This window comes from Clarias gariepinus, chromosome 6, assembly GCF_024256425.1.
Source record: "Clarias gariepinus isolate MV-2021 ecotype Netherlands chromosome 6, CGAR_prim_01v2, whole genome shotgun sequence".
NCBI classification, from domain to species: domain Eukaryota; kingdom Metazoa; phylum Chordata; class Actinopteri; order Siluriformes; family Clariidae; genus Clarias; species Clarias gariepinus.
The window spans coordinates 24,296,306-24,315,090 of NC_071105.1; the positions used below are offsets into that span (position 1 = coordinate 24,296,306).

General features: G+C 38.0%; 1 protein-coding gene across 2 annotated transcripts; it reads left to right on the forward strand.

Annotated features, from left to right (window-relative positions):
• The first annotated feature begins 6,693 nt into the window (after positions 1-6,693).
• Positions 6,694-18,167, forward strand: LOC128526890 (nuclear factor of activated T-cells, cytoplasmic 2). Of its 2 annotated transcripts, none has more exons than XM_053499094.1 (10): positions 6,694-7,011; positions 7,531-8,437; positions 8,685-8,853; positions 10,604-10,806; positions 11,102-11,274; positions 11,646-11,786; positions 12,943-12,998; positions 13,086-13,218; positions 14,980-15,560; positions 16,352-18,167. In XM_053499094.1, the coding sequence occupies exons 1-10, from the start codon at positions 6,885-6,887 to the stop codon at positions 16,352-16,354; spliced, it is 2,493 nt and encodes an 830-aa protein (XP_053355069.1). In that variant the 5' UTR covers positions 6,694-6,884; the 3' UTR covers positions 16,355-18,167. The 2 variants fall into 2 exon arrangements, with proteins under 2 accessions (XP_053355069.1, XP_053355068.1); XM_053499093.1 differs by having other exon boundaries at positions 14,980-15,543.
• Positions 18,168-18,785: the final 618 nt, after the last annotated feature.

Sequence of the window (18,785 nt, forward strand, 5' to 3'; positions counted from 1 at the left end):
CAATTTGAAAATGCCAACTTGTCCAATCTGCATGTTTTTGGACTGTGGGAGGAAACCGGAGCACCAGGAGAGCACACAAATATCAATTGAATATTCCCTACATGCCAACTCCACACTGATGTAATAACTGGAAAATATTGCATTTTTTTCTACAGGGTGAAGAGAATTTTGTCATAGCACTCATATGTATATGTATTTTGACCAATTATATATAATTGTAACTATGTAAAATAAATTCAGTATGGTCAATATAAAATACAAATACAATAGTTTTTTTCAATTTTTGTTGCATTTTTTTTTCATCAACAGTAACAAAAAACACATTCTGTGTTTATCCTATAAAGAAAGAGAGCAGAAATAAGCCTGTAATTGTAAAATAAAAGGGGAAAAAAATCCTATTTGGATCTGGTCACAGTGTTTTATTGACTTCACAAGCAATGTTTTCTCTGGCCATACAGCAAGTGAAGTACAGTCTGGAGTGACATATTGTCATCACAGGCCTTCATCACCTGTCGAAGGTGTATGTATGGGTGGGGTCGCCAATTATAGATTTTACAAAGCTCTGCCAAAAAGAGCCCATTAATTAGGATCGAGTATGTGCAGTATGGTAGCAAGTAAATACCATATACTGTGGGAGGGCAATGAACCAACTGTATACAGCAGCAGCATGGTGGGAATCTGCATTGTCCCAGACTACAATATAACTAAACTGTCTACTCCCCTGGTCACTGGAAATGTTGTGAACAGTGTTAAGGAATGTGATGATGTGGGCAGTGTTATAGGAGCCAAGAGTGGCATGATAATAAAGAAAAAAAATTCTGGCTAACAGCTGCACACATAGTGATGCTGTCATCATGCTGTCCAGGGACATGACACTGTGTCTGATGATGTTCCTTCCACTGCACCATGTTGCTGGCAAGGTTAAAGCTAGCTTCATCAGTGTATAGCAACCCATGGCCCACTGCAGCTACATCTAGCAACATCCACCTACTACTATAGTGAGTTCAATACTGTAGTTTGGTATGGAGGATTGGTGTACCTACATTTTCTCATTTCAAATTAGCTGGCTGATATTCAGGTTAGACTGGCCTTTTGCCTAGCCTCCCTAAAAGACAACTTATTGTTCTATATCAAATGAATAAATTAGTCAGTGTGTTCACTTATGAGGACTGAGTATGGGAAACTGGTATCTTCCAAACTTTTGGAAAAAGTGTGTCTGATGTGTAAAGTGTAAAATTGCAAAATAAAGCACACAATTTATTTACCACCAGTACTATTTCTTACAGTATGTCTTATCAGTTGCAAAAACACCAAAAGAAGCACCATACTCTATAAGCATGTAAATTAAAACAGAGAGAGAGAGAGAGAGAGAGAGAGAGACAAAAAAATATTCATTGCTGCAATATTGTTTATAGAACGTACTTTACACTATGGAGCTAAAACACACAGTTTCATCAACATTTTATATTGCCTTTTATTAAAATATTGTATTTACATTTACACTGTTGTATTTACATATAAATGGCCAATTTAATACATACATTACATTATTAACAACTGTTGTTGTTGTTAGTCTTTGGCTGCTTCTGGCATGGGGACCGGCACTGCATCCAGTGGCAGGGGTTCGGGCACAGACTGAGAATCGAACTCGACCTTTCGCAAGGCAGACGGGACACCTACAACTGAGCCACCAGTGCACATTACATCATTAACAATTATAGATCCTACTTAACATTGCTCTGTTACCATTTACAAAGCTCAGTTAACACATACTGTACCTCAACTCTCCAAATGTATATTTATAAGCTTGAAATTGGGTTTGTTATCTGGAATGTTCTCATAGTAGATGGTAAAAAATGTATCGTTAGCTATCCAACAACTGTTTACAGATTTTATGACAAGATAGTTTGGTGTTTGGTGGTTTTTATAATTACCTTTAGCCTCAATCCCAGATGAAAAGGTTCTGTTTTTCTGTCAAACGTACAGTACTGTGCAAAAGCCTTGAGCAACTCGTCATTTCTTCACATTAAATTAAAGGAACAATAGGAACAAATGTTTTACTGTGACAGGCTGCAAACTCCCTAAAGATATAATTTAAAATTTGGTTGTTTATGTAACAACCTCGGCAGCAACCTCATTTCCCCTTTCATCTGTTCTAACCACTCAGCATTCAGCATCACCATTAAACTAATCACTGGCCCAATCATCTGTCATCATTTTTCTAACTTGTTCATACCTTAATAAGATGGGTTTTTTTTAAGCTTGAATGATTCATAGGTCACTGTGTGGCTTAACAAACAAAAACACTTCTCCAGACCTAGTCCAGTCCAGGAACCGGACTTAAATGGGAGCCAAAAACCTGCCAAAATGAAAGCCAAAAAGTCCTTGAGGAAGCCTGGAGGACTTTTGTTCATGACTATAATAAAAATACAAGACAGTCTGACTTTTTGGAAGTGAAATAGAAAGAAATGAGGGGAGGCTCATGACTTCATCACTTATGGGGTGATTTTACGTATGGTCAAAAATCTATGTAGACTTAGATGGGTTATTCACGTTTGTTTTTTTTTCCATGATAAGGGCTTTCATCTAGTCACAGTACCTCATAGCTAATACATGTGAAGAATACTATAGAGATTGTTCTCACATGTAAAGAGTGACGAGTCCTTGCCAGATATTATCATGTTGTGGGTCCTTATTTCTACAGCCTGCCTGATATGTTTTGTCATGCCTTTTTATTAACCATGGAGGGATGTCCTAAACTTGGTGTGTCACTGTAGTGCCCCATTATGTCTATACTGTACATTGATTGTGGCCTTCACTGTGTTGTGTGGTAGATAATAATATTTTAAAAATGCTTTTGTAACAGATACACAGATTAATTAACATTTACTTATCTTTAATGTTTTTCACCCTGTGCCATGAGCTTCCTGAAACAGGCTCCAGGCAAACCCTGACCCTACACAGAAAAGGCAGTATAAAAAATGAATGAATGAATGAATGAATGAATGATCTCAATTAAGTCATGCCCTGCTGCATTCAAATTTACAGAGCCAAGTTACCACACTGCTGCATTAACAATTACAAAGCTCAGTACACATGCACATCCAAGCACACACACACACACACACACTGCTGCGTCAACATTTACAGAGGCAAATGAATAAATATTCTGCTGCATTAACATGTATAGAGCCAAATTAACCTATACTTGACTGCATTAGCATCTACAGTGTTGAATTAAAACATATGCTGCTGCATTCACATTTAATGATCTAAGGTTAGACAATAAATTGCTGCATTAACCTTTACACAACTGATTTAACACATTCCTGCCGCTTAAGCATTGCTAGGGCTAAATTAATAAACATTTTCAGTAGAGTTCACATTTTCTCGAAATTCCTGCCTTTGTCTTGCACATAAATCTTCCTACTGGCTAAGGTATGGGTGTCTTACTTTATAATATTTTTGCAAATGTTATTTTTTCACTCATGTGAATAAACAGATGAGGGTAACAAATACACAATATGGCCAAAGTTTGTGGACACTTGGACATCACACCGTTATATGGATCCTCCCAAAAACACAAATAGTTGAATAAGATACATTAGGATTTGTCTTCACCAGGAGAATGCTTATATGGAAGAATAGGCAAACCCCCACATTTACAATCCAATATCTAGCAGAGAGATTTGAGACAGTAAATCAAGGGGGTGGACACATAGGATGCCAGTAAGCAATAACATGCAAATAAATAAAATAAATAAATAAATAAATAAATAAATATGTACAGTACCAGTCAAAAGTTTGAACACACCTTAAAAAATAAAATGTTTTTTAATTCATTCAAATGTTTGTTAGTTTGTTTTAAATTTTTTTTGTAATATATATATCTACATTCTAGAAAAAATCCTGGAGATTTAAAAACTTTGAAATAACACATATAGAATTATGTAATTAAGTGCTGTAACAACAACAGTCAGTTGTTATTTTAAGGCACAAAGGTCAGCTATTCTGGAATAATTCTTGCAAGAACAGTATTGTCAAGTGTGTTTGCAGAACCCATCTGATGCAGAGGAGAAGTTACCATCCTCAGAAATCACAATTAACAGCACCTCAGATATGAGCTGGTATGAAGGCTTTACAGAGCTTAAGTAGAAGATACATCTCAATATCATCCGTTCAAAAGAGAACAAGATAGTGTATACTGTGCAGGACAACTGGGCATTTTACCATCATGTAGACTTGTAGTCATTATTTTTCTTACATTATTGCAATAACTACATGTACCATTACTTAACCTCATTGAGGATGTTGAAAAATTATGACCTTCATCTACATGATCAGATGTCCCCAGGGTGCAATGAATTCCAGCACTTATCGACTGAAGATTGAATTTTGATTTATAGTCTGGTTAAAAGTCCACAAGAATTAGAAGTATAACTTACCTATACATGTCAGTAACTAGATATTTTACAGTAAACCACACATATTTTGCCGTAAACTTACACTTTCAGCCACAACACGGACACCATGGCGAGGTGAATTGGACAATGTTGATTATCAGTTATATGCCAGTAAACTGGTGACAGAATCATAAGCACTCAAGGTTCATCAATGCCGTGGAGACCAAATTTACCAGATCACAATCTAACTAGGCAGATTTATTATTACAGTGTAAAATACAAAAAAGTTATTTTATTTTTTGCATTTTAGCAGTTGTTAACATTTTTTGTGTAAGGCTATTAAAAATAGTAGGCCTTTACTTGTCATGTATACGATAGAGCACAGTGCATTTTTATTTTCTCTCATATCCCAGCTTCATATCTAAATGAGAGAAAATGCAAAAACTGTTTGTACTGTTCTATAATCTACTGTTCGTGGCTTGATCAGTCAGTCATGATGCAGGGGTTAAATTCCTTGCAGGCAAGGGTCATAGGGGGCTTGGAGCCTATCGCAGAGAACTTAAGGCATGAGGTAGGGTACACCCCGAATGGGGTGCAAACCCATCTCAGGACACAGCCACCATATGTACAGCTAGAGTAAACACAACAATCATAGGGAGAATATGCAAACACTATGCACACAGGAACAAAGATGGGGCTCAAACCCCCAACCCTGGAGGTGTGAGGTGACTGATTAAACCTATTGCAAAGTCACATATTAAACTGTAGCCAAAACTAGTTTGGTAGTAGATTCAGGACTTATACACTGATCAGCCATAACATTATGACCACCTGCCTAATATTGAGTAAGTCCTCCCTTTTGCCACCATTACAGTAATGCACCTTTCTATCACAACCAGCACTAACCTTATCATCAATTTGATCTACACTGGGGCTTCCTTTGGATCGGACTATACACAGGCAAGCTTTTACTCCCCATGTGCATTAGCAAGCCTTGGACACCTATGACCCGGTTTACCGGTTTCCTTTCTCTGATTGCTTTTTAGTAGGTCCTGACCACTCCAGACCAGGAACATTCCACAAGACCTGCAGTTGTGGACACAGTCTTATAGCCAGCACAATTTGGCCTTTGTCATAGTCACTCAAATCTTTTTGACTGCCAATTTTTTCTGCTTCAATGTACATCGACTTCAGAAAAAAATTCTCTTGCTGCCTAATATAACCCACCCATTTCCAGATGCCATTGTAATAAGATTTCGAAACAGTAGCTACTGTAAGAAAAGCCAAACAGTAATGGCTAGACAACTGGGTCAGAGAACCTTCAAAACTGCAGTGTTTAGGACATAGTAAAAGTGAGCCAAGGAAGGAAAACCAGTGAAATGTCAACAGGATAAGGGGTGGCCAAGCCTCACTGCTGCACATAGGGGGTGAAGGCTGGTCCATGTAGTCCGATCCAATAGAGGAGCTACTGTTTGTCAAATTATAGAAAGGTTAATGCTGGTTCCAATAGAAAGGTGTCAGAACACATAGATCAATAGTGTTTAGGTGGCAAAAGGAGCGCCTACTTAATATCAATCCCATAAATAAACAAGCTGACTGATAAAAAAAAGTTGTAAAAAATAACGTCAAGCCAAATACAGTAGATTGTAGAACATTATTTGACTAGCTTGAAAGCCTGTGTGCTCGTCACAGTTGTTCGGCCCAGTAATGGAGTACTTCACAGGTACAATAAGGTGTAGTGAGGGTGATGTAGACTATAGTGAGCCTGAAGTGGAGGAAACTAGCCAGAGGAGCAGATGAAAATGACAGGGGTTATCATGAAAACAAATAACTGAACGAGTCATCTACACCTGTTTTGTCATTCACACACACACACACACGTATATTATTCACGAGCGTTTTGTTGTGTACGGAAAATCCCACCACGGCACAATGCAATGTCGCCATCTTACGGCTGAATTATGTGTACTGTAGGGTAATTTGAGGACGGTTGTTTTAAACACACTTGACTAGTTTTTGTGTTTTGTTCCCCTGAAAAGTTGACCGTTTTAATTGACTTTCTTGTTTTTTCTTTTTTTCGAAATTACGTTCTCAAGCTATTTATATATAGCATGTAGTGTCATAACATAACTGGTGCTGTACATGACACTAGAGAATACTGATAAAGCTGCGTGTTTAGTGTGTGTGAGTGGTTGAGAAACACTTCACCGCAAGTTTTTAGAGGAGTTTCTTTTAAAACAGGAAGTCGTCGGGCTCTTTGAAGAGCTCGCGCTCTTTGCGCGCTCTCAATCACAATCAGCGCGTCGGCGGTACATCTCCACATCACCGTGTCTGATAGTCACTTCACTTCACCTGCTAAAGGTCATACTATCGGCAACTCTGGAACCGTTGATTTTTTGGTATTTCCGCTATAGTTTTTAATTGGTTTTTAATTTATTTCAGTTAGTTTATCGAGTTAAAAAAAGACGAGAACTTCCCCCAATGAGTAGCAATTGTGAAAACGGTGCTGTCGGCTTCGCTGCTGGAGGCGGCCAGGACGAACTGGACTTTGCTTTCCCTCTGTTTCTTTACGGACAAACTGGAAATGACATTCCACATGATGACCCAGGTGTGTAAACCTTCTCCATCTATTAGATACAAAAAGCTGGAGTGTTACATCCAGAGAGTGTGTGCATCATTGGGTTTTTGTGTTTTGTTATTTCACATTCACTCTATTTATGTTTGTCATCAATGTAATGTGTTGTGCTTATTTGTACTCTGTTCTATCAGAATTATAAAGTTACTCTATTACCCCGTATTTGTCCTATTATCTTTATAGTAACTGTTTAGGTTTCATTTGAACTTATTGTATTAATCAATTACGATTTTCTCCATACACAGCTGGAATATACTGAACTTGTTTGGAAATGTAAATGTATTTGTTTAATATAGACAGATGTAAGGAAGAGTTAGCATTTTCCTTGCCATAAAACTGAACAGAGCATGTGCTCAGTTTCCACTTCAAAATGGCGCGAGCGAAGTTTGACATCTTCACCTCATAAAAATCTCCTCTCTTTCTCTCTCTCTTTCTGCATGGCAACCTCACTGTGACCCTTTTTATTTCCATGTTGCTCCTCTTCCTCTGCAGATGACCTCGATGCTCTGTCAAATCTTGACGCTAATCCAACCTCATCCAATAGCGACCAGGCCCACGCTCCATACAACGATCTTTCTGTCCATCAACCTGACTATAATCCACCTTCTGAAGACCTCCTCACCTGTCATCACCCTGATCTGCGAGATCTTCTCAGTCACTCTCTCTCAGCCCAGGCTAGCCCCCGTATTGAAATCACCTGCTCAGAGCTACACCAGCAGCAGCGCGAGCACGTACAAACGGCACCAGTGGATATCAGTCGGCGTCTAGCTGTGCCACCGTACCAGAACCTGCTCTACAGGGAGAACCTGAGCCCGGCAAGTAGCACGTCCTCCAGCTGGCACTCGGAGGTGTATTCACCCCAGCCCTCACCTTGTGTTTCTCCTAGTGCTTCAGGCGGTGGATGTTTAGCTGCAATGACAGTGGCTGACTTGTGCCCAAGGCTTCAGGCAATCCATGCATCCGGTTCGCCCCGCACTTCTCCGACTACATCGCCACGCACCAGCATCACAGAGGAGACTTTCCTGAACTGCAGGCCTTCGTCTTCATCCTCTTCGCGCCCAGGTTCACGGTCCACTTCTCCTCAGGGAAAACGCACTTATGAGCAATACCAGCACCCTGCCCTGGTGGTCCCACGCTCCCGAAGCCCTTCCCCTCATGCAGTGCGAGAGGAGTTTGTCGAACCTTGTAGACCAACAGCTAACCTGGATGAATTTGTAGACAGTCTCAACAGGCCCCTGGCTAAACCAGTGCCCACCAAGATTGGACGGCCTAATCAGGAGTACCCGATCTACAGCCAAACAGAGCATTTTCCTGAAGTGAAGAGGGAACCTATAATGGAACCACTCTTTGTCTTGCCATCCATTGGTTGGTCCAATCAGATGCCCACAGCCATGTGCAGGTAAATTAATTAATTACAGATTGTGTTAGACCATTACTGATTATAAGGAGCATTACCATTAACCCTCATGATCTGGGCAGGTAAAAATTATCTAGAAATATGAACTTTTTGGGCTTGCACAAAATTATGTAATCAGGTTATCTAATGAAAAATTGAAACCTGCAGAATGTTAGTGAGCTATTTCCTGTTACTATAGCATGATTGCTGAGATATACAAATGTGACAGTTTCGGTGTGTTGGTTCGTAGCATGTCACTGACATCACTGCCTGCTCTGGAGTGGACACTTCCCAGCAGCACAGACCAATACGAGCTGAATATAGAGGTTCAACCCAGACAGCACCACAGAGCCCACTATGAGACTGAAGGAAGCAGAGGAGCTGTTAAAGCAGTATCAGGGGGACATCCTGTGGTTCAGGTACAGTGAGAGTGTGTTTTGTGAGAGAGACTTAGCTTGACCTGTATACGTAGGTGCACGTGGGGGTTTAGAGTGGGAGTAAATGAATTCTGGAGAAAATAAGAGTGTGAGACTGAGGGATGAGAGAGACATTGAGATTTATGAAATGATGTCATTTGTTAGTTAGACAGCAAAGTGAGCATTATCTGCCTGGTGCTGCTCGCTTTTATGCAAATGATATTTTGCGGTACTTTTTCCTGTACTATAACAGAGAGAACTCTGTTCCCTTTCGCATATAGCCTTCCTCTCAGTTCACCATCAGTTCATCCACAGAGTTATTTATTAATAAAATTATCATGTACTTTACATTTCAGTAGTTTGTAGGGAAATCATATATGCATATGGGAATCACTGATTCTTACTAATTAATTAATTACATTACTTTAACATATTAAACATTAATTAATTATGAATTAACAAAATACCCTGTTGTCACGTTTCTCAGTTAGTGTAGTTCATTAAATTTTTGTTTATGTGAGTGTTTCTACAAAACCGATTAATAGGAAATACTCATATATTCATAAAGTGTACACATTTATTCATTTTAAATCTTAACATTGACTAATAAATAGATAACGCTGTAGTTAAATAATCAACACATTGATATTTATACATAGAATAAAAAAATTTATTCAAATAATTGCAATAAATATATACTTAGGATCATATAAATATAAATAATATGATCAACAGTTATGTTGTCATTTATCTACCACTATGAATGAACTGTACTAGGAGGATAGACCAAAATCATACTCAGTCCTTTAAAATTTTGTTATGGTGGTTGTTTTTGGTAATAGCTGAATTAAGGTACATAACTCAAAAGAATTATATTTTCAATACCATTATTACACAGAACCTAAAAGCTATGACAGTGTCTAAGCTGCTCAGAAATACATTGTCTGAAAAGATCAGAATGAAGAATAGATTTACACAAGCTAGCACAAACGTGAACAAGCCATATACTTTGATCCGATGGTATGGACAGGAAACATAATTTGTTTGGATGAAATATCAAGAGATTCACAAATTATTACCAAGTGCTTATCCAAAAACAACAAAGTATATGATTGAAAGCCATTTCACTAGTTTTAAATTAAATGAAAGGTTTCTTGGGTATATAAACCTCATAAAATATAACATCAAATAACTCCAAACTTTACTTTATGTTCTGCCATTGCAAAGCAGAATTTGGCACACGTGTTTCCTTCTTTTCTTTTCATTCAAGTATTATAGCTATTTGCAAGATGGCACAGCAGAGAACAACAGTGATCTTAAGAATGGGTGTGACCAAACAGTACGGAAATTAATAACGCAAATAGACAGCTGGCTGAGACAAGTTAGAAATTATTATTATTATTATTATTATTATTATCTAGACTTAACTTTTGCTAGCCTTGAGCAGTGACAGCTTCTGTCAGTCAGAGAAATGATTGACAGCAAGTCACCTCTCATCACCAGATGCAGTAAATAAATCAGTATATAAATAAAAGCAATGGAAAAAGCATATGAAATATTTTATATATATAAAATAACTTATTATTTTTTATTAATCATTTAATTAAATAATTCACTTTTATCAATAATCATAGACATTTTATACATTGGTTTGTACAATTCTTAATTGACTTCTTAACAGCTGCTTTGTTATCAACCAATAAATTATCTGAACTGCAAAGTTTAAACTTTATCCAAAATCTGTTGGCCATAGTTGCATGGGTACAGTGGCAGAGAAGCTCTGGCACTGCAGGTCTTCATTGGAACAGCTGACGAGAGAGCTATAAGGCCCCATGCCTTTTACCAGGTCCACCGCATCACTGGCAAAACCGTCACCACCAACAGCCATGAGAGAATGTTAAATGGAACCAAGGTTCTGGAGCTGCCACTGGAACCTAAAGACAACATGCGGGCAGTGTAAGAAAACCGACTGATTTTAATAAATTTATGATGTTAAAATGTATTTTTTTCTATATTTTTAAAATTACATTTTTTATGTTTTCTAAGGGGAAAAATCGTACCGAGAGAAATTGTTATGCTTGGATTTAAATTAAATCTTGACTGTTAAAACGCATATTATTTGAATGCCAGATTACTTTAGTCTGATAAACTAATTCTCTCATTTTAATTTGCAGTAAAATTAACCTTTTTTAAAGATGCTCTATTACTCAGTATTTATTGTATGCATATGTAACATGGGTTTCACACTCAGTGTGGACTGTGCTGGAATACTGAAGCTGAAGAATGCTGATATTGAACTGCGGAAAGGTGAGACAGATGTGGGGCGGAAAAACACACGTGTTCGGCTGGTCTTTCGTGTCCATGTGCCGCAGCCAGGAGGCCAGTTGCTTTCTCTCCAAGTGGCCTCGCATCCCATTGAGTGCTGTAAGTTCTTAAAACCATAGTTATATCTGCAGGAACAGTAACAGGGCTCACTTTTTTAATCATGATTTTCCTTGCGATTTATTTGACTTGAAGAAACTTAAAGGGCTCTGTGTTGTATGAGAGATAAATTAAAATAGCAATGTAAACATTGTCAAATTTTTCCCCTCTAAACAACCTATGCTTATTGTGGCCTTTATGCTTTTAATTGTCTCAATGTAATGTTTTTAATGAGTTATTGTACATATCTATAATATTTATTATGGATGCTGAACCAATGCAGTTTTAGGTTGAAAATAAAACCCATTACAGATTGTTTCACGTTAAGTAAACATTACCTGGTTCATTTTGTTTTCCTTTCTTAAACATTCTAGCTCAGAGATCTGCACACGAATCTCCAGCTGTGGAGAGGCAGGATTTAGACCGCTGCTCGGTGCTGGGTGGACAGCAGATGATTCTGACTGGTCAGAATTTCACCTCTGAGTCCAGAGTGCTGTTTACTGAGAAAACCCAAGGCATGTCATTTGGTTAACAAGACAAATCTTCATTACTCATAACTCATTAGTCACACCAATGTTGTTTAAATGTTTCAGCCTCCAGGGCCGTGTACTTTGCTGGCAGGCAACATTAGCATGTGATTTGCTTTTGGAGGTGTATTGACTTGTTTTGCATATGAGGAGCTAGTGTGAGTTTGCATTGTATACTGTCTGGTCTGGTCAGCATAGTTCTGGTGCATCAGAGTAAGAACGGGAAATAGATAACAGGCTTGCAAAGCAGCAGCATGCACATGCACACCACAAGTCTGCTTGTTTATAGAGAAAGTTCAATTCCTGAGCTCAGTAGTTTAATCCATGCATTTAGATCCTTCAAACCTAACCACTTTACTGTAATCGATATATGGATGTATATATCAAGATTTTGTATTTCCTAAAATCTGCAGTTTTTAACTAATATTAGGTTTTGTCTTTTTTGTTAGTTTCTACTGAGATACTTTGGTATAAATTTCTTACAAATTGTGAACTACTATTTTTTAATAAAAAAAAATATTTATTAACGAATAATATAAAAAGTGGTGGTTAAATCCCTTTAGTAAATATTATAAATTATAGCAATGTATACCAAATTACAAAACAGTAGGCCAGCTGATATTTTAGACCACAAAGACAGTGTGAGACAGTGTAAAGAGCCCCTTGTAAACACACCACAAAGTTTATAACTTATTGGTAAATGCAGAGATATTTTCCATTGAGGTGTGCAGTGTGGAGCGAACGGATGTGGTTTAGTTTTGCAGCGATACGATCTACAAGCAGAGTCTTCTCTTTCCTTTCCTCTTCTCAAAGTGCGTAGGCAACCCAGCAGAGGTGTGAGGGGAGGTGTGCTTCACATACTGAACTTGAAAGGGACTCGCTGCTTACTTGCCTGTGCATCAGAGTCATGGAAAGGATGCAGTGGGAGTCGAGTTTGTTGTGGTGCTGAACAAAAAAAAAAAAAACAACATTTAACGTTTCTCGGTGTGAAAGGTGTTCAAGAAAAGTTATGTGGTTAGTACCGGCAAAGGAGCAATGGAAAATTAACAATAAAGCATTCAGTTTAGTGAGTCATGTACGGGAAACATGCTGTTGCTCTAAATTACAAAGCAATTTCTAATCCTTTGATTATTTCTTCTTACAGATGGATTGGAGGTATGGGAGATGGAAGCTACAGTCAACAGAGAAAAAAGTCAAACAGTAAGTACTTAGCCATTGTAGCATTTGGGCAGATTATATGACTGTATCACCATCTGTGAATCTAAATGGATATTTTGTTTCTCACAGAACATGCTGTATGTGGGTATTCCTCCATACCGTGACCCCAACATCTACCACCCAGCCAAAGTCAACTTTTATGTACTGAACGGGAAGAGGAAGCGTAGTCAACCACAACATTTCACCTACGTGCCTCTCCCAGGTTACTGATTTTCTTTTTTCAGCACATAACAAAAAACCCAGAAACTTCAGGAAAAATATTCACCAGGTTTCAAGAAAACAGTGAATGCAGTTATTATGGAATTAGTTATGGCAGGTGTAAACCATCCATACTGTTATGTACTGTATTTTTAAATGTAAGAGAGGCATTCAAGTCGAACCAGGACTTGTGATGAAATTTTCCATGAATGTAGGGGTAAAACCATTTGACATTTACCGAAGACTTCAAGCGCATTGCGTTGATTTGATTCTTAGCCGCATGTGCTGTAAAACATTTAAATAGTGTAAACGTATGTAGGCCATACGTCTGTAAAAGGTGATTCTGGCCGAGGTGGCTCCGAGCACACTACAGTTGTTCCTGTAAACATTCAGTACTGTTACATCCCCCACACAGTCCTGACTTCACTCTAAAAGATTTATACATGTTCAGGCCATTAAAAGAGTTCATGGGAGGCCAACATTTTAGAGGTGAAGTCCGATTATGGCTTTGCTTACTGAGAAAACTTTCTACCTTGGTTGTAGTTCAGAGTAACTGTGTTCTGTTATTTTGACACCAGTCTCAGTTTGACTTGATTACCCCTAGTTATAAATGACAATGCTAGAACATTTTTTAAATTTTTCATTCATGCCATTTGGCAGACACCCTTGTCCAGAGCTAATTATAATTATTTAATTTATACAGCAGAGTAGTTGAGGGTTGATGTAGGGGCCCAATAGAGGCAGAATGGTAGTGCTGTGATCTCATGACTCATCAAGAACTTATGACCTTGATTAGAAGTCCAATGTCTTAACTACTATACTGGGCTACAAGCACCCATGTCCTGATGGAGGTTGCACCCCACTTCTGTATTTACTCTAGATAAGGTTGTTTGGATCAAATTTAGTCTTGGTATTAGCATTACCAGGATGTGAGCTTAGTTGTGCTATTTTAATAAAAACCCGAAATGCTCATCCGATTGTGCTGCTGGCTCAACTCAGCACTATTCTTCTGATAAGATTCAATCAGATTTTGGCGGTATAGAGTAAATAACACCCTTTGCTGCCGCTGACACAACAAATGTGATCTTTTTCATGCAGTTATGTGGAGGTTATGTGGGTAGAGCTTTACTGAATTTATAGTAAATGAAAAATGATTCATGCATCATTTACCAGCCTAAATTCTGCATTAACATACAGTAGCCACATGTTTAGAGTTTGTAGTTGATATTTGAAACAAAAATACTAATTCAGTCAGACATACAAACATTTTTTTTTAGGGGAATATTATATTTATCTAGGGAAATAATGAATAGAATTATTATAATAACGAGTAGATTTTTTAAAGAATGGGCAATTCTTAACTTCATATGGCAATAAGAAAATATCGTTCTCCCTTGTGTTTGTGTAGTGGTTTAAGGTTGGCAGAACTTTGTGGCACATTTTGATGCTCCTGTTCCTGTCAATGTACTGTATGTGTGATCATTCTGGCCACTAAACTATCAACTAAATGAGAATATGACTTAAATGTACATTATGCTAGATTAAATTAACAATATCCCTGTACTGTACAACAACTTGTGCCCACACCAATCATAGCTCCTGGTGTTTTTCTACTTTTCCTATTCAAAGTTGTTTCAAGTACACTTTAAACGACATTCAATAAAACTTTTCCAACTATCACTTATCACTACTCAAGCTCTAGTTTGTGAAGGTTAAATTACCAGCCTAAGTGTAAAGCCATGTCAATGTATTGCATTTTTTCCAGGCCTACTGATAAAAGCAGAGCCGGTGGATGAGTATCAGTATGGACAGCTTGGCTCCAGTGTCTCCCAGGTATTAGGTGTCTCTGCACAGCTGTGCCATCACACTGCCCAGCTGCCAACCAGCTGCTGTGCCATGCCATGCCAGGTTTCCCAGAGGACCAACAGCCCTACCCTGTACCCTCCAGCCTCAGAGTACCAGCTTCATCAGCCTTCAGCCCTCTACCAGAGCCAGGTGGAAGCCCTGAGCAGCAGCCCTGGTCACTACCAGTCTCCCCTGGATCACACTGTACCTGGAATGCAATCTATCTGCTCTGCTCAGGCACCTGCCATAGTGCAGAATCCAGGTTCTCATCTCAAGCCCAGCAGTTACCAGCACATTATAGCTGGGCACAGCTACCAGGCTGGTGTGTTTTCTAGCCTGGATGTGGCTAATCAAAGAAGCTTTGGGCAGAGAGCAGTCACTCCGGTGCAGAGCTACAACCAGAGACAGCCTGTGGAGCAACAGAGAACTAACAGTCCTGTAAGAGTTAAGCAGGAGAATCTGGACCAAGCCTACCTGGATGATGGTGAGGGGGGTAATTTGGTTAGTTACAATTTTATTTGATTAATAAAAATTTCTTAGAATGTTACTGCTAGGCCACAATTGTAAATACATTTATTTGGCAAATTTGGTATCTGGTTTAACCCATAAATTATAGCTTAATGTACATGAGAGTGTAAAATGTGGCTTCTTATCAGCCAGCATCATGTAGGTCAGTGTTTTAAACAGCTACTGCTAAAGCTAGATCACTATTGAGTTCTGTCATTGTAATGATCAGAGCAGGCATGAAAAGACTATTGATTGTACACCCCCCTTCTTATGGTTTACACTTTCACCCTGGACAAATAGGCACATTAATAATATATCCAAGTTTATTCGCTTATTTTGAAAAGATGAACTGAAAAAGCTACGAACTAGCATTAGTAATGCTTGGTATTATATATTTAGTTTATATTTTGTGTAAGGAAGTCAATGACTTGTACCAGCTGTCGTAGGAGTGTAAAAGTGTCAGCACTTTGCCTTCTCTTTAATGCACGGTGCTACCTGATTAAGCCAGTTCTTGTTCTATTTTTAAACTGAAGTGGTAGAAAAGTTTCCAATTTTAGCCCACTATCATCTATGTTAAGCAACAGAAAACAAGGCCTTGGGTGGTTGCAGTGAGACAAACATGACTGTGACCCAGTGCTGCCCCCTGCAGAAAGAATATCATCAATTTTAACATCTGTGCATCACAGTAAAGCTGATTCCCCCCCTTAAAGCTCATGTTCTATGCAGAATTATAACATTTAGAATTTTCCAGACATCAACATGTTGTTTTTTTTCTCTTTTCACAGTGAATGAAGTAATCAGAAAAGATCTTACTGTCCATCCCAGTGATCAGTGATGGCTAGATCTGAGAAAATCAGCCAAAGTCTTTTTCCAAGGGATGGTCATAACATGTGGACAACTCATCAGTCTTAACATCTTTTTTTTCCCATATCAAAGTGTTTTTAAAGGCGTGGTGATGATTATTAATTATACTCATGGTTTCTGATGCATATTTCTGATTATGAATATTAAGCCAATTAGGGTAAGCATATTAACTTTAAATTCAAACTACTGCTTACAAAATTATGTTGTCTTAGGACCCACACGAAAGTTAGCATCTTCAACAAGTTTTAAATTTGCATAGCCAGAGAGTGCTTATTTAATGTACATAGTGCATGGTCATGATGAAGTTTTAACTCAAACAGGAACTGTTAAAGGGAAGAACATGATTAGACGTAGGAACCCATGAAGGCCTTCTCAAAATAAAGTGTCAGTTAATAAACTTGTTTGTAGCAGGTACTGTAGATGTAACAGACATTAGCTAGCCTAAGTACAACATGGCAAAATGGGCAGATACGGTAAAGTTAGCTAGCTACAAGGATGATTCGAAAGATTTTCAACACTGGGTATATTAAAACCTCTGTTGGCCGCACTGTCTTTCTTGTCACTGCTTTATACATCAGTTCATATGTAACTGCGGTGTGAGCAAAAATGGATGCCTCGCTTGTGATTTGCACAAAAGAAGAGCAGCATGCCATGATAAATTTTTTGTTGTCTGAGGGTGTATCTAGTGCCGAAATAACTTACTGAAGACCATAAACAGAAGCGTGTGGATGTCTGCAAACAAAATTTGGACCGATACTCTAAGGAAGGTGAAGAAAGGACCAGTTTGGTCCCCTCAAAGCAATCCTACAAGGATGAAGATTCACTTCTTATTAATTAGTAAAGTCAGCAGTGCATTCACGGCTCGCAACTCAGCCTAAAGCATTTTTAATGAGAGAATAGGATAGGATAGGTTGACAGATGGACAAAGTGATTATAATAATTAATTAATTAATATATTAGATATAATATAATATTAGATTAATTATATTGGATAATCTATTTTGGATTGAAACTCAGTATCATTTTACCTCAGTTGGACATCTTACTTGTTTGAGGCGGAGAAATTTGACAACTTGTCCTTTTTGTCTGCAATAGGTGGAATTTGGCAGTTTGAGAAATTTGCAAGGTGGTCAGTCTTTCAGTCTGCTGAAGTATTTGCCACCTATATGTGTAAATATCCATAGTCTTTCTTGCTACGTTATCGTTTCCTACGGCCGCTAACAACATATTTTTTTACCCCCAAAAGTTTTTAGACATTTGTGGAAAACAGCACAGTTAGTTTTCAGGTATGTGGCCTTCTGCTAGTATTGAAATTACATGAACAGTATGAGGTAGAAACACTCTACGATTAAAGCTAGCTACCAGTCAGGATCAGAAACTCTTGAGATTTCCTGTTGATTGTATGTCATGTATGTGTAATGCATCCTGTGTGTTGAATGAAAGTTGAGAAAAGTCAACAAAATCGAGGTGCAATACCATGCGACAGAAATACTACAAACCATATGCTAAATACCAGTTTTATGCCAGAATGCTCTTTTATTTAGCAGTTCCTGAGTTTCTGTGATTATGTTATTCAGTTTTAATAAACAATAATAAGTTTAGGGACTTTCTAACGTCCAAAAGAAAGTAGAACTATGATATATCAGCGAGTTAAAATTGTACCTTGCTATCTTATTTCACCAGTTAGGATGATTGTCCATTTTATGAATATATATTTATGATTGTATATTGAATACAAATAAAATTTGCTGTATTGTATCAAAAGGATCTGGTTATTAATGCATTAACTAATTCATGAACAATATCAATAGCAGTGTATGTTAAAATAATTGCCTCCAAGTAAAACTGCCTTTAGAACACATTTTAATTATCAAATCTGCAGACGACCTACACTTCCCTTCAGACGATTTGGCACACATGCAGACTGTGGCTATGACTTAATGTGTCACTTTAAAGGGGATCTATTATGCAAAATCTGGCAGTAGCTCATTTACATAGACTCTAAAATGGCACATTTATCAAAGAAGTAAAAGAAAGGTGTTTGAGGTATGAAAAATGCATGTTAGGAGTATTTCAGCTGCCGCATTAACACACACTTTGCGGAGATCAGAATGGAACAGAATAGTGATTGAAGTGATTTTGTTGTTTCTGCCATATGGGCGGGTCTGAGTATTTATGAAACTGCTGAGCCACTGAGATTTTCATGCACACCAATCTATATGATTTAAAAATGGTCTGAAAAGGAGGAAATATCCAGTAAGTAGCAGTTATGTGGACAAAAATGCCTAGTTGATATCAGAGGTATGTCAATTATGCATTCTCTGAATGCACAAAACCTCAAACCTGTGACAAACC